This window comes from Caenorhabditis remanei, chromosome V (assembly GCF_010183535.1).
Source record: "Caenorhabditis remanei strain PX506 chromosome V, whole genome shotgun sequence".
NCBI lineage: Eukaryota > Metazoa > Nematoda > Chromadorea > Rhabditida > Rhabditidae > Caenorhabditis > Caenorhabditis remanei.
In genome coordinates, this window is record NC_071332.1 from 13,456,045 (window position 1) to 13,473,684 (window position 17,640).

General features: G+C 38.2%; 8 protein-coding genes across 8 annotated transcripts; 3 read left to right on the forward strand and 5 right to left on the reverse strand.

The window, feature by feature from the left end:
• Positions 1 to 2,274: 2,274 nt before the first annotated feature.
• On the reverse strand, positions 2,275 to 2,795 carry GCK72_019653 (uncharacterized protein; the record flags this gene model as incomplete). Its single annotated transcript, XM_053733144.1, has 3 exons — positions 2,275 to 2,518; positions 2,580 to 2,657; positions 2,770 to 2,795. The coding sequence occupies 3 exons, from the start codon at positions 2,793 to 2,795 to the stop codon at positions 2,275 to 2,277; spliced, it is 348 nt and encodes a 115-aa protein (XP_053582057.1).
• An 815-nt stretch (positions 2,796 to 3,610) lies between these two features.
• GCK72_019654 (uncharacterized protein) lies at positions 3,611 to 4,886 on the forward strand (the record flags this gene model as incomplete). The annotated part of the gene is made up of 3 exons (XM_003095651.2): positions 3,611 to 3,628; positions 3,733 to 4,743; positions 4,794 to 4,886. 3 exons carry the CDS (start codon positions 3,611 to 3,613, stop codon positions 4,884 to 4,886), a joined length of 1,122 nt encoding a protein of 373 aa, XP_003095699.2.
• Positions 4,887 to 5,616: 730 nt separating this feature from the next.
• Positions 5,617 to 7,409, forward strand: GCK72_019655 (uncharacterized protein; the record flags this gene model as incomplete). Its single annotated transcript, XM_053733145.1, has 4 exons — positions 5,617 to 5,820; positions 5,873 to 5,960; positions 6,577 to 7,242; positions 7,303 to 7,409. The coding sequence occupies 4 exons, from the start codon at positions 5,617 to 5,619 to the stop codon at positions 7,407 to 7,409; spliced, it is 1,065 nt and encodes a 354-aa protein (XP_053582058.1).
• Positions 7,410 to 7,807: 398 nt separating this feature from the next.
• Positions 7,808 to 9,705, forward strand: GCK72_019656 (uncharacterized protein; the record flags this gene model as incomplete). Its single annotated transcript, XM_003095659.2, has 7 exons — positions 7,808 to 7,889; positions 8,008 to 8,383; positions 8,427 to 8,556; positions 8,618 to 8,916; positions 8,963 to 9,173; positions 9,252 to 9,524; positions 9,574 to 9,705. The coding sequence occupies 7 exons, from the start codon at positions 7,808 to 7,810 to the stop codon at positions 9,703 to 9,705; spliced, it is 1,503 nt and encodes a 500-aa protein (XP_003095707.2).
• An 85-nt stretch (positions 9,706 to 9,790) lies between these two features.
• GCK72_019657 (uncharacterized protein) lies at positions 9,791 to 10,727 on the reverse strand (the record flags this gene model as incomplete). Its single annotated transcript, XM_053733146.1, has 3 exons — positions 9,791 to 9,858; positions 9,916 to 10,572; positions 10,619 to 10,727. The coding sequence occupies 3 exons, from the start codon at positions 10,725 to 10,727 to the stop codon at positions 9,791 to 9,793; spliced, it is 834 nt and encodes a 277-aa protein (XP_053582059.1).
• A 672-nt stretch (positions 10,728 to 11,399) lies between these two features.
• Positions 11,400 to 12,962, reverse strand: GCK72_019658 (uncharacterized protein; the record flags this gene model as incomplete). The annotated part of the gene is made up of 3 exons (XM_053733147.1): positions 11,400 to 11,785; positions 11,835 to 12,099; positions 12,954 to 12,962. 3 exons carry the CDS (start codon positions 12,960 to 12,962, stop codon positions 11,400 to 11,402), a joined length of 660 nt encoding a protein of 219 aa, XP_053582060.1.
• Positions 12,963 to 13,034: 72 nt separating this feature from the next.
• Positions 13,035 to 13,594, reverse strand: GCK72_019659 (uncharacterized protein; the record flags this gene model as incomplete). The annotated part of the gene is made up of 3 exons (XM_003101916.2): positions 13,035 to 13,138; positions 13,189 to 13,363; positions 13,412 to 13,594. 3 exons carry the CDS (start codon positions 13,592 to 13,594, stop codon positions 13,035 to 13,037), a joined length of 462 nt encoding a protein of 153 aa, XP_003101964.2.
• Positions 13,595 to 13,870: 276 nt separating this feature from the next.
• On the reverse strand, positions 13,871 to 14,137 carry GCK72_019660 (uncharacterized protein; the record flags this gene model as incomplete). Its single annotated transcript, XM_053733148.1, has 2 exons — positions 13,871 to 14,005; positions 14,054 to 14,137. The coding sequence occupies 2 exons, from the start codon at positions 14,135 to 14,137 to the stop codon at positions 13,871 to 13,873; spliced, it is 219 nt and encodes a 72-aa protein (XP_053582061.1).
• Between the last annotated feature and the right edge of the window lie 3,503 nt (positions 14,138 to 17,640).

Here is a 17,640-nt window from a genome sequence, read left to right on the forward strand (position 1 = left end):
AGATTTTTAATGTGTTCACACTCTTGCATGTAATTTCTAGATATTTTACTGATGACTGAATGCCATTTAACTGATTCTTGACTCTGTCGAGGATTGTGAGTAGCTCCTGAATCCCAGGAACTGTGAGAAATCACGTATTTTGACATGTGTTGTCGGCAGGACTCTATTTTATACATATTTCTCGGATTCAGGAGCTACTCACAATCCTCGACAGAGTCAAGAATCAGTTAAATGGCATTCAGTCATCAGTAAAATATCTAGAAATTACATGCAAGAGTGTGAACACATTAAAAATCTGGTACTAGCTCATCCAGGACGACAATTTGACTGCCCAATCTCATTTGGGCATGCAGAAGGTATCTCATACGAGATTCAACATGCCTGAACGAACGGGTTAGGAGTCTGTAAGCGTAATACTTTTTGTCATAGAATTAGTAATACTCCATATCATTTTTTTCAGACCCTGATATATTTAATATTTTTAGATTTTGCACTTTCTTATCTCAATAACCCTAAAAATACGACAATTTGGCTATTATCGCATAAAAAATTGTTGTGAATAAATGAATTTCAAGTGAAAAACGTAGTAATTTTAATTGATTTGAAGTAAACAATCAGTTAAACAAAAGAAAAGTTCAAAAAACTTTGAAAAAAATACGAAAAGTTGAAAAAATTTTCAATTTTTTGGAGGTGGCACATATTTATGACGCGGTCGTTTTTTCGATTTTTTCGTGGCTTGGCCTTAATTTTCGGCAGATTTTCGTAAAAACTTCTGAATATAGGTTTTTTTGCACGCTGAATTTGATTATAACAGTCACTTTTTCCGAAAATTTCTCGTTTCCACGGAACACTCACTTTTGGGGGGTGGCACATATTTATGACGCGCACTGTAGTCCCATACGCTCTGAACTCAGTTATTCTGCTTTTTTGTACATATTCAATCTTTTTTATATTCTCAAGAGAAGAAGCCGTAACATAAATGAAGAACTTATTTATTGCCTTTCGTTTTAATATTGACAGTAGAAAACGCGTTAGAGTCCGCCACTCTGTCAGAGTTGCATGGAAGTGAAATTTTCTTATCCGGAAGTCGGAAGTCGGAAGTGAATTTTCTTATCCGGAAGTCGGAAGTCGGAAGTCGGAAGTGAATTTCCTTATCCGGAAGTCGGAAGTCGGAAGTCGGAAGCGATTTTCCTTATCCGGAAGTCGGAAGTCGGAAGTCGGAAGTAAAATTCCTTATCCGGAAGTCGGAAGTCGGAAGTCGGAAGTGATTTGTGTTATCCGGAAGTCGGAAGTCGGAAGTCGGAATGGAAAAAATGCCCGGAAGTCGGAAGTCGGAAGTCGGAAGTCGGAATTCCATGCAACTCTGCACTCTGTGTTCGAAGATTAGGCAGTACCTAGAATATCCGAAGATGGTGGCAAACGAAAAACCGTAGTTGGAATAAAAGCAGAATATTTTAAAATTAAAAAATTATGTGGATACCATTGATCTACTCATCGTCGAATTATTGAAGAAATGTGACCTACGTGCGTGAAATGAAATGGCACAGTTTGTTCTCACTATCAGTATTCATTCCTTTTAGAAATCAATTCATAATAAATCAGTGAAAAAGAATCAGGGTTACAGTATCTCCCACTGAATAACTGAATTAATTACACAACAATTATTATGATCAGAAGTGAAGACGGTTCTAATTTTGTTGATTTGATTAAGGGTATACTCGATGTGGTAGTTTTTCGATTATACAGTTGCTCGAAAATTCCTGTTCAGAAGATTTTCAAATTAATTTTTTTCCATTTTGAAACTGATTTTTATATTTTTCGTAGTTGTGAATATTGAAAAATTTATTGCAGATTTCCTATAATAGAAGAATAATCAATATAGGTTCTTTGAAAAAAAAGTATACGTAATGAACATTGGAAGAAAAATAGGCATTTACACGGCACCAGTATTCGTTCTTCATTCAATTATTCTCCGAATGGTCATAGTTCATTGTGGTAATGATGCGATTAACAATAGCCTCAAGGATCTGAGGAGTGACTCTCTGTAAAGAATAAATATGATATATGCACTTTCTCATTGGAGAGCACCTACATTGAAATTTTGTCTAAAAATTTCACAGATATTTGAATTGACGCGGCTGAAGAAACGTTTGTTTTGAAGGGTACTCGCTAGTTTTAACAGAAAACCGGTTATCATGAAACCGCGATTCTCGTTCTGATCAGATGGTTCAGCGATTGGTTTTTGGGATCTCAGTTCTTGAAGAGATTGTTCAACTATCTCTCGAACGTCTTCTTCCGTAATTCCAGGAGTTGCGTGGAAGTAAGAAATGAGTGAGTGACGTATGTATAACCACGAGAGACCTGATTTTCGTTCAATTTACGGTATGCAAATCCATTTTCGATTTTGAAAATGTTGTTTACATTCTCTTTCAAGTTTACTCTATCTTCTGGTTTCAATGAGATAGTTGCATGCAATATGAAACTAGCGATAAGATTTCCGCGATTATTATCATTTGGTCTGAAAGCTTTTGAGAGATATTTGAGAAGTTTTAAAGCAATTTTCAGATTTTAATACTCACTCCTTAAACTTCAACTCGGTCAGTGTCTTCACAAGCTTCTCCTCTCCTCCAAATTTTTTAATGAAGTATTCTTTGAGCCTGAATTCTTCTAATTAGTTTCCAAGTAATCATGTTCAACTTGATAAAACTTGTGCATGTATTCAAAATTGTCAGCTAACATTTTACATGTAACATTCTCTAAAGAACTCACTGGTTCACCATCTCCACAGAAGTCATTAAGAAATAATGGTTTCAGATCAAATTTCAAAATTGTCAGAAATTTTAAAAATTTATTCAAATAGATATTTATTATATTTGAAAATATTTATATATGCGTACTTTTTATCTGTTTGTAATCAATAAAGTTGAAAAAACCACATTAAAATGTTGGAACTATAAACTTATGAGATATTGAAACAGTCACACAATATAAACAAAAGAAAAAGTTGAGTTTCGAATTTTCAGATTTATTGCTATTTCTTTCGACTTATTTGTAGTATGGTATCTCTGAGAGAAAGTGATAAGATCTGAATAATTGTTGTCGAAAAAACAATGGAAACCGATTAGTTGTAGATGAATTTCATCTGAATAGACTTTTTTGCCAAAAAAAGTCATACGAATGAATCATAATTTTTGCTGGTGCATGTTTCTCTTTTGAATCGGGCAACTAATTTCAGCATTATTGAAGACTGATTTCCAAAGACTAATTTGCAGTGTAACTCACTCTTGTCTTTGACATAATCACATTGACTCATAGATAATAAAAACTAATTCATAATCATGATATCATCTTCAAATTACAGATAACAAATTCCAAATTGATTCCTTGATTTGTCCTCTCTATGACTAACACCACCTGTTCTAGATCAATACTCAAACAAAAAATCAGAGAGGAGGAGGTGAAGATACTAAACTGAAAATGTTAAACTGATAAGAGTGAAAGGAAAACTAGAAAAAGTATTTGCTTAAAGAGGAAACCAAAACGAAGTGGTTTTATTGTCATTCCAGCCAAAATTTCTCATTTCTAACACTTTTTCGTTCAGTTTTCCGGGATGGTTTCGAAATTTTTCGTGAGTTTTTTTCCTTTTTTTATACTTCAGCCCTGATTTATAGTTTGAAGCTGGATTTTCAATTTGTGATATTTCCGTTTGACATTCCACATTTAACATTGCAGATCCAATTGTTCCTCCTATCCACCACCTACGCCTTCGTAGTTCAAGAAAACTACGCTCCTCCTGCGTTGACGACACATCTCACTGGAAAAGCACTTGTAGATCACATTAATACTGCTCAAACCTCCTGGCTCGCCGAGCACAATGACATCTCTGATTCTGAAATGAAGTTCAAAGTTATGGATGAAAGATTTGCAGATCCTCTTCCGGAAGAGGAGAGTGGCGAGATTCTTGTCAGCGGGGAAATCGTTCCGGAGCCAATTCCAGACACATTCGATGCAAGAGAAAACTGGCCCGACTGCAAATCCATCAAATTAATTCGTAACCAAGCAACCTGTGGATCTTGTTGGGCTTTCGGTGCGGCTGAAGTGATCTCTGATCGTATTTGTATTCAATCGAATGGAACTCAACAACCAATTATTTCTGTGGAAGATATTCTTTCGTGTTGTGGAACCACATGTGGAAAAGGATGTCAGGGAGGGTATAGTATTGAGGCAATGAGATTTTGGAAGTCCAATGGAGCAGTTACCGGAGGAGATTACAGTGGGAACGGATGCATGCCGTATTCATTCGCTCCATGTCAAAAATCTCCATGTGTTGAGTCAACAACGCCCACTTGCAAGACCACTTGCCAATCTTCATACACGACTGCAAACTATACAACGGATAAACATTACGGTACCTCTGCCTACAGACTAGCAACCACTACTAACGCCGTCTCAACTATCCAGTACGAAATCTATCATAATGGACCAGTTGAGGCCTCTTACAAAGTATATGAAGATTTCTATCAATACAAATCAGGAGTTTATCATTATGTCTCGGGAAAACTTGTTGGGGGACACGCAGTTAAAATTATTGGATGGGGAACTGAAAATGACGTTGACTACTGGCTGGTTGCCAATTCTTGGGGAATCAAATTTGGAGAAGGCGGATTTTTCAAAATTAGAAGAGGTACCAATGAATGTCAAATCGAATCAAATGTGGTGGCTGGAGTTGCAAAGTTAGGAACCGTGAGTTTAAATTTTCGACCTTAAAATATATTAATATCGGAAATTTTCAGCACGCTGAAAAGGGAGATGACGATGACGGTTCAGCAACATCCTGCAGTTTTGTGATGTGTACATTGATGATGCTCACGTTTTATTTGTTCTGAAAAGGTGTGCTCACCTGATAACTTTAGGTCGTTGTCATCTAAACGGGCATAAAAATGAATTCTTGAATTGTGCACAATTTTTTTGTGAAAGTAATTTATTAATTTGAAATAAAATGGGTCGAATTTTGATTTTTCTGTAACACAAGATTTACAAGAAGCAGAACATAGAATTTTATAATTTTGGATGGATTGTTGTTATTCCTACTTTTTAGCAGTTTATGTTGCTGTCGTTGTTTAAAAAGAATTGGCTTTCTAGATCAAAAACTTTAGTGTTTTAACAAAGCATTTTGATTATCTGATATTTACACCATGATTTTTTACTTGAAAAATGTACTTGTAACAGTGCAATCAAAAAGTCCCTAGAGAAATCAAAAGGTAATATGAAATGTACGACTTCTTTCGGAACTTGTATGAAGAGAGATATCTAAGCTTTTGATTTGCTCAAATCCATTACCTGAATCTCAGTTGTTTTCAACTTCACCACAATATCAATTTGTCACTGACTCCTCATACATCTCCACCACTAAAACTCCGAATAACAAAATTTCGAAAGTGCCAATTAGACGAGATTCCCTATAGACAAGAGAGAGTGTCTGTCTCTCAACATATCTCTTTTTATCACTAATAACCCCTTCCCCTCTTCCAATTTTCTCACGACTCATTTCCCCATTTTTCCTCTTTTTTTCTTCTTGTTCCCACCTTTTTGGCTCGTATTCTCCCCCGTTGAAACATGAATTCTTGCTCGACGAAATGGCTCCACATAACTTTTTACGCGGAAAGTGTCGGATTTCTTCTCTCGATTGCTGCAAACTGTGTCCTGTTGATTGCAATTTCTGATAAATCAAGGAAGACATTTGGGAACTACAAATACCTGATGATGGCGTTCTCCGTACTTGGGATGTTCTACTCCACTTGCAATTTCATCAGCAAACCGGTCAGTTCTGAAAAAGTTATTTCATTTTTTCATGTAAAAAAAACAATTTCAGAACGTGCATATAACAGAAAATTCATTCATTGTGTTTACCGTTTTGAGATACTCAAAGTTAAACAAATTCCTTGGTTCGATTGCAGTTGGTGAGTATGGTATAAAACAGTTTCAAATGTGCATTGTGTATTAAAAATGGCTCCAACTAAATCCACTCAAAATAATTCTAATCATCTCTACGTCTCTCATTTTCTTGCTAATTTTTTTAGTTTGGTTGGAGCTCACTTGTAGAAACCTAGTCGTTATTCGAAATATTAGAATTCTCGAAACGCCTAATATGTAAGTTTCGAAATACAAAAATTGATGTAAGAGCACTGGGTTGGTTGAAAACAAACATTTATTTGAGAAACAAGTTCCAAATCCAAACATTTCTAGTCTATATCGTTCGAAACGATCAGAATGACGAAAAATCTGTCTGATTTCAGCAAAATGCCAAGTAATATTCGTCACTACTGGCGTGATAATAGTACGCCACCAACATATATCATTTGTCTGCGAAATAGAAAACTCAAAACATGTTTTTGGAATCTGAGAAAAACAGGAAATGATATTTTGATTTGAGTCAAATTTGAAAACCGAATGTAACATTAAGCTGAAACAGATAGGTATTGTGCAAGTTTTTGATAGTGGACATAGAATAAGGAAGTTCAATAATTCGAATGTTTTTAAATTTTCCACTTGACAAAGCATGCTATTTTATTTCAGGAATATACAGTTCGTGTTATGCAATGATGCTCTCTCTCCTCTCCATTCATTTCTTCTATCGGTACACTTCTGTCACTGCACCTCTATACTTGGCTTCCCGCTTCTCTTCCAAATCCTTCATATTCTGGACTTTATTTGTTGTCGTGTACTCTGGTATCTTTGGATGTTCGAGTTACTTTTTATGCGGGCCAACAGAGAGCAAAGATAGAGAAATGGAAATAGAATTTCAAAATTCCTATTGCTTGAAGCCTGAAGAGTATGCTTATCTTGGCCCACAATATTATTATAAAAACGTGGAAAATGGAGAAAGATTATTTCACGCTCCGTCTTTTATTGGTATTGGAATCCAGACGTTTCTGATGAGTTCTACTTTTATTTTCGTTATCTTCTTCGGATGCCGCACGTACAGTGTCTTGAAGGAAAATGGATTGACTTGTTATGCATCGAAAGAACTTCAGAAACAACTATTCAAGACTCTGATTATCCAAACTATCATCCCTACAATATTCATGTATTTGCCTGGGTCAATTATGTTTTATCTACCAATGTTTGGTGTAAAAATTGAGACGATGGCCAATTCAATTCCAGTTTTTGTGGCTATTTATCCGTGTCTTGAACCTCTCGTAGCAATTATGTGCATCAAGTCTTTGAAGTTGAGAAGTTCGAGTGAGTTGAGAATCAAAAAAATGGATCTGATGATGGGAAGATGATCTGAAATTCTTTCAGACAAGATGTGCTGCTCCCGAAACCGTCGTAGGAAAGTCGGCGTCCTTGTGGCAAGTACAAGCAATTCAGTAGTCTTCTCAATGCAAGAATTCACTGTTCCCTCTTGAATTCTTCTCATTTCAAACCATTTGTTTTGTTTCTCCAATTCTTGACCATCTGACATCATCACTGAAATTGCTTATCTTTCGTTCCTCTTCTTTAATCTTCCTAATTCGATATATCAAATGTCTAGCTGTCAGACAAGAGACAAAAAGAACCGACAATTTCACAAAGATCTTTGACTTTTTCACTTCTTTCTATTTCCCTTTTTCTCTATTTCTCCCCGATTCTCCCACAAAATGAAAACATTGTTTTGTTTTGACCTTTGAGTTTACATTATTTTCAATATGATACCGGAGTGGTGATAATCGTGATTAATGATAAGACCACTGTGTTCTCTTCCCTTTTTTGATAGGTTGGATTATAAAAAGAGAGTAGAGGGAGAGGTTTTTGAATCGTTAAAAAAATGTTTCTTATCCTTCTATTTTCAACTATTTTGGCAGTCGCTTTGGTGCATCAATGGAAGGCTAGAAAGCAGTTGCCAAGAGGTTGGTGGGCAAGGAAAAGACTCTATCCGTGTAGCTCCCAGGAAAATTCAGATTCTCTGAGAGCATTCATTATTGAACAAGCTCTGATCAAGAGCACAGTCATTGAATTCCATTCCAGGACCGTACCCTCTTCCACTCATTGGAAACCTACACCAACTTCTCTACTACTGCTGGAAGAACGGAGGGATCGTCGAAGGTTACGCTGAGATTGAGAAGTCTTTCGGCAAAGTATACACTCTCTGGATCGGCCCCCTCCCAACTGTTTTCATTTCTGACTATGAAGTGGCACATGAAACACATGTTAAGCGAGCAAATGTGTTCGGAACAAGATATGCTCCAGGACTCATGAATTATATCAGATTTGACAAAGGAGTTGTGGCGTCGAATGGAGAATTCTGGCAAGAGCACAGGAGATTTGCATTGACAACGTTGAGAAACTTCGGATTTGGAAGGAACATTATGGAGGAGAGAATCATGGATGAGTATAGACATAGGTAAGCTGAAAATAACATTCCAATTAGCAATATATGTTTTCAGGTTTGAAGAATTTTTATCAACTGGTAATAACAACAAAGGAGGAAGTTTTTCGACGTGTGCGCGCTCGTTTTTTGATCTCCTCACTGGCAGTGTCATCAACAAAATCCTTATCAATGAGAGGTTTGAGCAGGTACATATTATTTCAGATTTCATACTTTTAATCCTTTCGACCTTCATGTTATGACGTTCAGGACGACGCTGACTTCGATAAGTTGAAGACCAATCTATCAAAAGGATTTGAGAATACTGGTTTCCTGGATATATTCTGTCCAGTGCACATTCTTCAATCCAAGTGGTTGAAATGGAGGCAAGATGCAATCTTTAAACCATTCGATTGGGTTCTGGAATTGACAAAGAGAAATATTGCGAAAAGAGTGGCACAGATTGAGTCAGGAGAGCATGTGTTACACGATGAGCCAGATGACTTTTTGGATGCTTATCTGATGAAGAAGGAGAAAGATGAGAAGGATGGATTGGAGTCTACTTTTACGTGAGTCAGATTATATTATGACTCTTAGTCTACAGTACTCTTTCAGACTTGATAACCTTGCTGTCGACCTCTACGACCTTTGGTTGGCCGGACAGGAGACAACCTCAACTACCTTGACTTGGGCATGTGCTTGTCTTTTGAATTACCCTGACGTAGTTCTAAAAGCCCGAGAAGAATTGGAACACGTGACTGGAGGACATAGATCACTCTCTTTGAATGATAGGAAAGCAACACCATACCTGTCAGCAGTGATTAGTGTGAGTTGAGAACAATCTAATATGTTAAGAAGTCTCAAGTTTTTAAATAAAATTTTCGATAGGAAAGTTGATTTTCAGGAAGTCCAACGCATTGCTTCTATTCTCAATGTAAACCTTTTCCGGATTATTGAACAAGATACCGTAATCGACGGACAGCCTCTTCGAGCCGGTACTGCCGTCACTGCGCATATTGGAATGATCCATGTGGATGAGAATTTGTTCAAGAATCACACGGAGTTTGATCCGGAAAGATTTTTGAAGGAAGAGGGTCTTGACAAGAAATTGATACCGTTTGGAATTGGAAAACGGGCATGTCTCGGAGAATCATTGGCTAAAGCAGAGCTCTATTTGGTAAGAGATTTAATACAACCGGTGAAATTTCAAAAATATTTATTTCCAGGTTCTCGGCAACATGCTTCTCGATTATAACCTTGAACCAGTTGGAGAAATCCCAACAATGAAAACAGTTACTCCGTTTGGACTTCTAAAAAGACCAGTGCAGTTCAGTGTAAAATTTGTCGCAGTAAAATAGTTTTTTAAATGTGTAATTTCGAGTTTTGTGTTTGTAAATATGAAGTTTTAATTAAAGGAGAATGTTTTTTTTTTCACAATTCAAATCAAAAGAAAGAATCTCGCTGAGTCGAAGAAACTTGAATACGGGTGACTGTCGAACAAGTTAGTATGCCTGAAAGAGGAATATTTAAGAGTAGTGTTATAAGAACTCTGAACATCAAGGACGAACCTTTTATCCGATGTCTGAAGTCTTTGATACAGTACATGGCTACCATCGGTTCCAAACATGGATATATAGATACAGTGATAGGTATAAAAATAGCAACTTGCTCAATTTGCAACCCAATCATTGGGAATAAAAACATACAGGAAACTGGAAAATACATGAAAATTGTTGGGATGATAGTTTGAACAACGAGAGTTCGAAACAGTTGATTTTGCAGTTCTTTAGATCCGTAACTAGTCAATCCAACCTTCTTGAGAGTCTTAAATGTACATGTTCCAAAATAAGAAAGACCAGAAAATGTGGAGCACATCAGACTGGACATAGTGAAGATACAGATGAAGGATGGCCAGTGATACCTGCGAATTTCATTTTCAAAATAGTAATATTTTGCTCCAATGTATGAGAAATCAGTTGGACCAAGACAATATTCAATCTGGAATGCAGGAATAAATTCTTGGTTTTTCATATTGCTTGGTCCATTTATGAAATAGGTCAATAATGCCCAAATATTGAAGAATGACATGACATAGATTATATAGAATGGAGCTGTTTTTCGAGAAAATCTAGTGGAATTCAAAGGAGAAATGACAGAAGTGTAACGGTAGAAGAATTGTACGGATAAAAGAGAGAGCATCATGGCATATGAAGAGCAGTAGAAAGCTGGAATTAGAAAATTCAGAAATATTAAACCTGAAAACAAAATTACTGATAAGCACGACACCAATCGGTTGGGATACTCCAGAAGTTTTCAAAATTGTGAAAATTGCAAAACTGGTCTCCGAGAGATGAATGTTCTTTAAAATTATGAAACACATGTATTTTCAAAGTCATCATTCTCAAACTAACCGGCTTGCACCAAAAGTTCAGACAAGAGTAGAAAATACCACTTGCCGAAAATGATATCATCAGATACTTATAGTTCCCGAATGTTGCCTTCGGCTTCTCCAAAATAAAATAAATCAAAATGAAATGTGACGAGACAGACAAGAAAAATCCAACGAACTCCACCCAAAAAGTGATTTCGAGCCATTTTGAAGAGGAACACATTTTTCGTTAAATTCACCAAAAGTGAAAGATCTGCTTCATGTAGTGTTACGTGATATCACAAAACTCAACTCAACTTTCATAATTTCCCACGTCTATGCTTGGTCATCCGGTTCGTTGACTTCCTCACTTTTAGTGAGTGGAGTATGTATGTTTCTTGATTCTCTTCAAAGCGAAGAATGGAAAAATTTCACGCTTTCTAGAAGGGAAGACGAAAACTCAAAGTTCAGAACTAAACTACGCAATGATTCGGTCTGAGATATGGAATATTTTGGATTTTGGTGTGAACAAATTTCAGTTGTATATAATTTCAGGGAAAAAAAGAGAAATATTGAAGAAAATTCTTTATTTCAAGTTGGTCATTCAAAAAACAAGAATTCTCGTTGTCGTCGTCGTCTTGTCACCATTTTCTCATCTGTGTATCTATCTGCATTCCGGCGGTTCTAACAGATTCTGCACGTTGTCGCACAGTACTGTCTTCTCTGTGCAAGCGTGTAGAATGTGTTTGTACAGAATCCATTAGCAGCCCATGCGGAACAAGCGGTACTTGAATCTCCAACAAATCTTGTGCAACTTGTTCCGGTGCCACTGGAAGCCGCAGTAGTGGATGCACATCGGTTGCAAGTTCTCTGACAATAAGTATTCACAAAGTCTTGCATTCCAACAGCGTTACAGACGGAGAGATCATTTGCACAGTCCATGACACCATCCACACATCCTCCAGAATTACAGAATCCGCATGCAGATGGACAATCCTCGGCAATGATAGTACGCCATTGAGTGGAACGACATTGTGCGGCAGTGATGGTAGCGCAGTTGAGACGAGGGACTGAAAATGGACTCGTTTTGATGAGATGTTTTACAGAAGAATCCCTTACACTGAACATTTCTGCAATTATAATCACTAGTCAGACAACAGAAACCACAAGTCTTTGGGCATGTACTTATTGCGGCACGGACCATGTCGGGATTTGCTGCTCCTGCTTCTCCGGCTGTGTTGTAACAATTGAATGGTCTTCCAGCATTTCCACCAGCAACTGGATATAAAACTTCAGCTGCGTCATCGGCAGGTAGGTACAAGGCCTGGCAAGATGTATCTGATATGGTGTTATCGCAGACGACGGCACTTGGAGAGTAGACAAACTGAAATACCGATGAATTTGATTTGATCTCTGTGCTATGAATCATTATCAGAATTCAACTCACCTCAGTGGTATAAGTAGTGCAATTGAATTCATCTATGATTTCAGCCACGGCAGATACTGCGAAGAGAGGTAGGGATGGGGGCTTAGAAACACACAACTGAGGGGAGTCACGGGGGTGTCAGTGTAGGAGGGGAGGAGCGTGGGTGATACCAGCGTAGGGTCATCTGAACGGTGGTAATGGAAGATGTGAAGCGGTTGTTCACGGCTTTGCAATGGGTTACCAACTATGAATAAACGAAAATTTGTTGTAGAAACCAAAGTCTACGTAGATGTGTCTTAACAATACATGATTCTCTGATTAGCGTTATCACCGATGTAAACTTTGTGAGTGCATACCGGCAGTTTGTTGCTTCAAGCAAATCACTTTACATACCGCAAGGTTTCAAGTTATGGGGTGTGGGAATATTTTCGCATCTCTAAAAATTCTGAAACGACGCACGACTATGTTCTTGAGTTTATGCTCTCTCAAAGTCATGTATCTTATGCGTCATGTGAATTTCATTCCATATTCATTACGTCATTGTTCCGAGAAATTTCCTCAACTTTCGTTCGACACCAATTGATTCAGGTTAGCGACATTGTATACATCTACAAAAATTGGACAACGAACACTGCAATCAATTCGCTTAGTGACCAACGAAACAATTTACTCAGGTGCATGCAAAATTTGCTCCGCAATTCATCTACAGTTCTAGAAATTTAAGAAGTAGTGATGAGGATGCTACATCAACAATGCAACACAAGACAAACAGTCACACTTCTTCATTTCTCATAATTTTGGAAAACACGAACCAACATCATTGTTTCAAAGATGACGTGAACAAAGTACACAAGAAGTTTAGAAATAGAGGACAGGAACAAAAATTATCAGATTCACAGATTGAGTTCCTTCTTGAGTGACGGGCAATCGTGTTGGAAGAACTTCATGTTTTTCTGAGAAATTAGATGAGAGCGGCAGACGGAACACAAAGCAAGAGCTGAAATTTGGAAATTGAAACTTTTGAAATTTTGATACAAGTAAACTCACGAATCTGGATCATTCCATCTTCAATCTTGGAAGTTTCGCGGGTTGAGTTGAACTTCTTGCATGGAGTACACATGTGAACAATAAGTGGGTCCAAACCTTTGAAAAGACGTTCAGGCATAACATTGGCTTTGGCCTCGGTAGGAATAATGGATTCAGCAGCTTTCTCATACAACCACTATAAACAGAATCATTTTGAGTTTTCAACAAATTCAGGTCAACTCACACGCTTAGCACCAGGGTTTTCACCTTCAGCGGTAACGACCTTCTTTTTCGGAATCTTCTTCTTCTTCTTCTTCATCGGTACATGGTTAACCTCTTTGCCATCTTCAGAACATGGACCTTTCTCGCGTTGACAGTTCATCTTGGGTTTAGTAGGAGTACCATAATCGGGGTGAACACCAGACATTCTCTAAAAATCATAAGAAATTTGGAGCGAATAATTTATCGAGGAGAGGAAGCATAACAGGGGATGCGAATAAAAGTCGGAAAAGTGAAGGTGGAAATGAGAAAGTGATGAGTACATCGCGCTTAAATAGGTGTCTGAAAAACATGAGTCATCAGCAAAAAGGGGTAGGTCAAGTTGAAAAACTTAATTAAGCGAGGTGCAGGTGAAGCATGAATCATCACCAGTAGGTGAAAATCTTGCACGGAGTAGACGACTGGAGGACAATGAGCAAACAAACTAGGGTTTTGGTTGAATGTGGATAATGGGCATGGAACCCTTGGCAAAGTTGAAAACGTAGGCTTCAGGCTTCTTTTCAGGCTTTTGAGTTGATGGGGATGTATAAAAGTACTGATCCAGACCATTTGAAGAAACCTGAACGATTTTGGAATTTTTCAACTATCAAGTGTTTGTAATCCTCACCACTCCAATTTGATCTTGGGGACTAGGTTGATATACATATCCTGAGCTTACTTCATTACTCACGACAGGTTTTTGAATACCCATTGTGTTTTCGAAATGAGCAGCTACGATAACAACGAGATCACCACACTTGCTAGAGAGATGGTTGATGCGACAGTGGAGCAGTAGGAGTTGAGAAGGAATAAAGAGCCAGACGAAGTCAAATAGTTTTTCAATATAGTCCAAGGAACTAAGTCACGAAGGAGAGTGTGCGCTAAAGTTCTCAAAAATGGATCACCAATGCTTGATCGTCCTCGTGCATTAGGCAGACATTTTGCCCTATCGAAATCAGGTTTGCAGAATTGCAAAGGCAGCTTACGCGGTCGGAAGCAACGATGTCCTGAAAAATACATTATAAATTCAAGAATCGTGGATTTCACGTAATTCTTCTCTATATCTGAACGAGCGGTTAATGAACGCTTAACGAACTGTACTGAACAAAAAATAGCAATATTGTGCAGAGCACCCTATGCATCCTGTGTGATCACGAAGAGAACCTTCACAAATTTGGAAATGTGAATAATTCTGGGTTACCTTAGCAAGGACAGAAAACCACCTGAAACGTGGAGAACTGAGCATTCTCACCCAGAACAGAAAATCAGACTTATCCATACGAAAACTGTGTGAAACAATGAAATGAACACCAAACACAAAAATCGTAACGCAAAACCATTTGGTTTGATGACTCATCAGAATCGAAAGTTTGAAACCCTGAAAGTGACCTGTCGCAATGACTCATCAAGAATGACTCATCAAGAATGACTCATCAAGGATGACTCATCAATGATGACTCACTGTTTCAAGGTTCAGCATATATCGGGCAGAGCAAGGAATTCTTCATATTCCGTGGAAACCATCCAAGTTTCACTGAGGAAAGACGGAAATGAGTCATCACACTATGACACAAACAACCACTTTTCAACAGATTTCCGATGGGTCAATGAAAAATGGAGAAATGTGAGCTATAAGAACAGATAATGGTGCAAACTGACAAATCCTGGGGAGTAATTGAACACAACAGACGAGAATGAAGGGGTATATAAGGCAATCAACGCAATTCCACAAGCCATATCACACTTCACTCCGAAGTGAACGTCATTGATTTTCTTGACGCGATTTACCTTTATCAATTTCATCATCATCATCATCATCATCAATCCCAACCCTGTCTTGACTTCCATCATCACCATCAATCCCAACATTGTCTTGATTTTCAAGAAGATCTACAACCATAATGGTAGAAAACTTTGAAGAGGTAAGTCTTGAAGTTTGTGGTACCGTTACTAACAGCAATTTTTACCAGGAGCAAGTTGGTGGAGCAAAGGTCCGTGTTTTGGGAGTCCACGAAAAGACCCCCAAGGGTCATTTTGAAGGTCGAATCATTTCACGCACGCTAGGCTTGGAACTTCCTGACTCTATGACAACTGATCCACGAGGTCCTGAAATGTTTGCTGAAACTTTGATAGAACTCGCTCATCGCTATGACCCATTCAATAACCCCCGCACAAAAGTGGGTATTGTATTTGAATCAAGCGAGATTCCTGAAAGCGTCGGTTTGTGCTATCAACCGATTGATCGGATCAAGGCTGAACACATTGTTCAAAGTCTTGCTCTTCAGTCACAGTCAAACAAGTCTGTCTTGGAACTTGAAACTCCAAAAATCAATGCCAGATTTACATATATCAATCCACCAGTTGGTAGCGGTAAACGTCGCTTTGACACTGGCGAAATCCTAGAACTCACTGTATTTGAAAAACGACGAAAATCGAGTGAATTGGAGATTGAGATGAACGAGGAATTACCCAAAGTCAAACTACGCAGATCCAACATCATGCCGAACGAAGGTAAAACTCTATGAACCACGTTGTTCAAGTCAATATCATCATTTTGAACATTTTTCAGTAATCGAAGATTGTCTGGTTCATGCACTGTACCAGACATTGATGTACTACAATTGGAAAATCTGTAGAACACAGGAAAGCCAGAACAAGTATCGCAATGCACTGAGAAAGACGTTCAAGCGACCACACATTTGCCAAGAAGTTTACGAAGCTGTGAAAGCTATGAAGGAGGTAAGATTTGGATCAAATTCAGCAACTAAACTTCAGAAAACTTGCAGAAAGCAGGTGTTTCGAAATCGTCAAACTTCTGTAGGATGGATGTTGAGCGTTTTCAAAACACAGTTTTTGCCGGAACACATCAGCTTATTGTATTTGTGAAAAACTCCACCATACCCTTCTACTCAGGACCATACGTTGGTGACAAAAAACAACTGGCCCTGTACTTGGACGATGGACACTATAGAGGTGTCAGAAGTATTTGTGCACTACTCCGGACCGATTACTATTGTGCTCTCTGCAATAGAGGCTACCGCAATACTGTATTGCACTATAAATGCCCACTGGTTCACCGTTTATGCGGTCAACGTCATTGTCCAGTTACAGAGAGTGATCAACCAACTCGATGCAAGACATGCACCGTGTTATTCAAATCTCAAACCTGCTATGAAAATCATATCAAAAAAGGTAGGTGCTTGGTTGTAGGAAAGCTCCAGCTCAAAATCACTTCTTTCAGGTCCAAAGAATGGCAAAAGTCGATGTGATTATACGACAGTGTGTAAGAAATGCGAGGACGTCTACTACACGAACAAAGGCAATCGGCACAAGTGCGGGCAGAAATGGTGTTATCGCTGCAATTGCCAAAGAATTACGCCGCACAATTGCTTGATGCCCATTTCAAAGAAAAATGAGAAAAAGTTGACACGACGTCGTGTATATTTCGACATTGAGGTTTACATTTCACCAAAATTAAGTTCACACTCTAAAAATTTCAGAGCAGAGCCGACGAATCAACTGGACAGCAACACCCTGTCTTGTTCGTGGCGCTCCGTTGTTGTCCAGAGTGCACAACTTTTATTCCAAATGACATGGAACAAGCAAGAAACATGATGTGCTTGAAATGTGCACCTGATGGTCGATTGAAGGTCATTGAATGTATCACCATCGAGAATCAAAACGTGGATGTTGGAAGTGAGATGACAAAGTGGCTGTTTGCTGATCACCACCGAGGAGCGGTTGTCGTGGCACATAATGCATCTGGGTAAATTTTGATGTTGGTTATAATTACAAAGATGTGGTATATTTCAGGTACGATGGTCAATTCATTCTTGAGAATTTGATTGCCAGCAACAAAGCTTCACCCAAACTTGTCATGGATGGAACCAAACTGATTTTCATGGAACACAATGGAGTAAAACTTCTTGACTCAATTCGATACCTGTCAATGAGTCTGAGCTCACTTGGAAAGACGTTCAACGTGGATTCCGTCAAGGGGTATGACAGTGTGAGACCAGAGTGAAGTTATTCTTGAAATTTACAGGGATTTTCCGGTGTTGTTCATCAAACCCGAAAACTACACTTATGTGGGACCGCTTCCTGAAGATTGTCACTACGCTATGGACAACAAATCGTCTGCGGTCAAAGAGCAACTTTCAACATTTTTGAGTGCACAAAGGGATGAAGGCAAAATTTTCAACTTTGTCGAAGAGA